The 2,230-nt window shown below is 60.4% G+C and overlaps 1 protein-coding gene across 1 annotated transcript in view; it reads left to right on the top strand.

The window, feature by feature from the left end:
* CASKIN2 (CASK interacting protein 2) overlaps positions 1-2,230 on the top strand; it is a gene marked incomplete at both ends in the record, with an annotated part of 5,951 nt that overhangs the window by 393 nt on the left and 3,328 nt on the right. Inside the window, 5 exons of the mRNA XM_009865998.1 lie at positions 530-692; positions 906-1,014; positions 1,150-1,258; positions 1,564-1,658; positions 1,741-1,858. Coding sequence (XP_009864300.1) covers positions 530-692; positions 906-1,014; positions 1,150-1,258; positions 1,564-1,658; positions 1,741-1,858 — 594 coding nt within the window. The remainder of the gene's footprint in view (positions 1-529; positions 693-905; positions 1,015-1,149; positions 1,259-1,563; positions 1,659-1,740; positions 1,859-2,230) is intronic.

Here is a 2,230-nt window from a genome sequence, read left to right as displayed (position 1 = left end):
TAAAGCCCGGACGGCCTGAGCTGGCTACTCCCTACAAGCCCTGAGCACCCAGCCCCGCTCGGCTGCTCGAGGTCCCTGGCACCACTCTTGGGGACCGGGACGTCCCATGGCCTGGGAGACCCCAGTCCAGCCAGCACTGCACCACCGGGCCAGGCTGGAGGGTGGCCAGCCAGACCATCCTGTGCCCCACCAGGGAGGGGACCAGGGGGATATTTCCATTTTTGGAGTATCTATAATGTCTGTGGCTATAAACAGGGCAGTAAAAATAACTTCTCTGGGCTGCCCTGAGATGCTGAGAGTTGCTCTGGGCTTGGAGAAACTGGAGCTTTTTAGGGCTTGGTCTGAAAAGCCTGATTACGGGAAGACTATTTCTGGTTGTTGTGACCTTTCACAGCCCCTCACGATGGCGTAGCCCTGCCAAGCACTAGCTGGCTCCAGCCGAGACCTGGGGCTGCGGGTGGAAGGGGGTGGCAGGATGAGGGGAGCAGAGGGCTGTGCCCGGGGACGGGTTGCAGATGGGGGTACCTGCACCCCACTGCTCACGCGTGTGCCCCACTGCAGGTGGCCCAGCTGCTGCTGAACAGTCATCTGTGCGTCGCCCTCCTGGAGGGACAGTCCAAAGATGCCACCGACCCCAACTACACCACCCCACTGCACCTGGCAGCAAAGAACGGGCACAAAGAGATCATCAGGTAAACCCCTGCCAGCCTGGGACACATCCTTTCCTAGGAAAAAACATCACGGCTTCAATCCCTCTTCTTCCCCAACCCACCTCCCTGCTGCAGGCTTCAGTCCCTTGTCCCCAAAGGCTCAGCAGTGCAAGGCGTTGTCTCCATGGCCAAGCAGCCGATCACCTGGTTTTGGTGTCTGTATCCTGCTGTTCATGCCTCTCTCCTTCCTACCAGGCAGCTGCTGAAGGCTGGGATCGAGATCAACAAGCAGACGAAGACAGGCACAGCCCTGCACGAGGCCGCGCTCTACGGCAAAACGGAGGTGGTGCGGTTGCTGCTGGAGGTGAGTGCGGTGGGGACAAGGCTGCACAGAGGGACAAGTCCCTGGGGGTCACCCCCTTCCCTTTGGTCCCTTCGCCTCACGTGGGTTCAGCGGCAAGTGTGAGGTCTGGCGGTGACTGTGTCACCTCCTGGGCAGGGCGGCGTCGACGTGAACATCCGGAACACCTACAACCAGACAGCGCTGGACATCGTGAACCAGTTCACCACCTCGCACGCCAGCAAGGACATAAAGCAGCTGCTGAGAGGTGAGGTGGGGCCGGCGCGGGGCCGGGCACTGCCTGGCACTGAAAGGGACTTTTTCCCCCGGGACCTGCTTGAGGCTCCCAGGGCTCAAAGCCTAAACCAGCCTGGCTGGGAGCTTCAGCGTCCAGGTCCCGTGTTATACATCCTCATCCTCCGTGTGGGCAGTGTCCAGGAATCGAGTCCATCCTGCAGTATTAATGTTTTCTTCTTCCTTCTCGCTCTTTTCTCTCTCTGCCTTCCGTGAACCACTCTTCTTCCTCCCAACACTCTGGCACCTTCTTTCTTTCCCTCTATCCCTTGCCTTCAGAGGCATCAGGAATCCTGAAGGTCCGAGCTTTGAAGGATTTTTGGAACCTCCACGACCCAACTGCTCTCAATGTCCGGGCAGGAGATGTCATTACGGTGAGGCTGCTCCCTGCTCCCTGTCCCCTGCGCTGCCATGGCACCAACGGTACCAACCCCATCCCTGTCGTCCCCACGGCAGGTGCTGGAGCAGCATCCGGATGGGCGATGGAAGGGACACATCCACGATGCTCAGAAAGGCACCGATCGGGTCGGGTACTTCCCCCCATCCATCGCTGAAGTCATCAGCAAAAGAACAGGTCAGTGGCGATCCTGGCATGCGAGTGACAATCCCCTGTGTGAAACCATCCCAGCGTTCCTGGCACCTCCTGTAGGACAGGTCCTGCCAGCCCTGGCTAGCTAGGAGGGAAGAGAAGGACTCGGGTGGCCACAAGGGGTTGCGCCATCAGTGGGGTGGCAGTTTGGGGGCTGAGGCTCAGATATCCCCCACCTCCAACCTTGTGTCCCGCACGAGCTCTGACCACACGTGTTTTGTCTTTGAATGCAGGCATGGTTGTCCCCCGCGTGGCACCTGCGCACCAGCGCCAGGGTCCCCCCGGGACCCTCCCGACCCCCCCCGGCGGGCTGCAGCACCTCCCCGACGAGTGTCCTCACCAGGCTGCCCCGAGCGT

This window comes from Apaloderma vittatum, unplaced genomic scaffold (assembly GCF_000703405.1).
Source record: "Apaloderma vittatum isolate BGI_N311 unplaced genomic scaffold, ASM70340v1 scaffold33293, whole genome shotgun sequence".
NCBI classification, from domain to species: Eukaryota; Metazoa; Chordata; class Aves; order Trogoniformes; family Trogonidae; genus Apaloderma; species Apaloderma vittatum.
The sequence above is the reverse complement of the archived record's forward strand: the minus strand, read 5'-3'. Positions and strand labels throughout refer to the sequence as shown.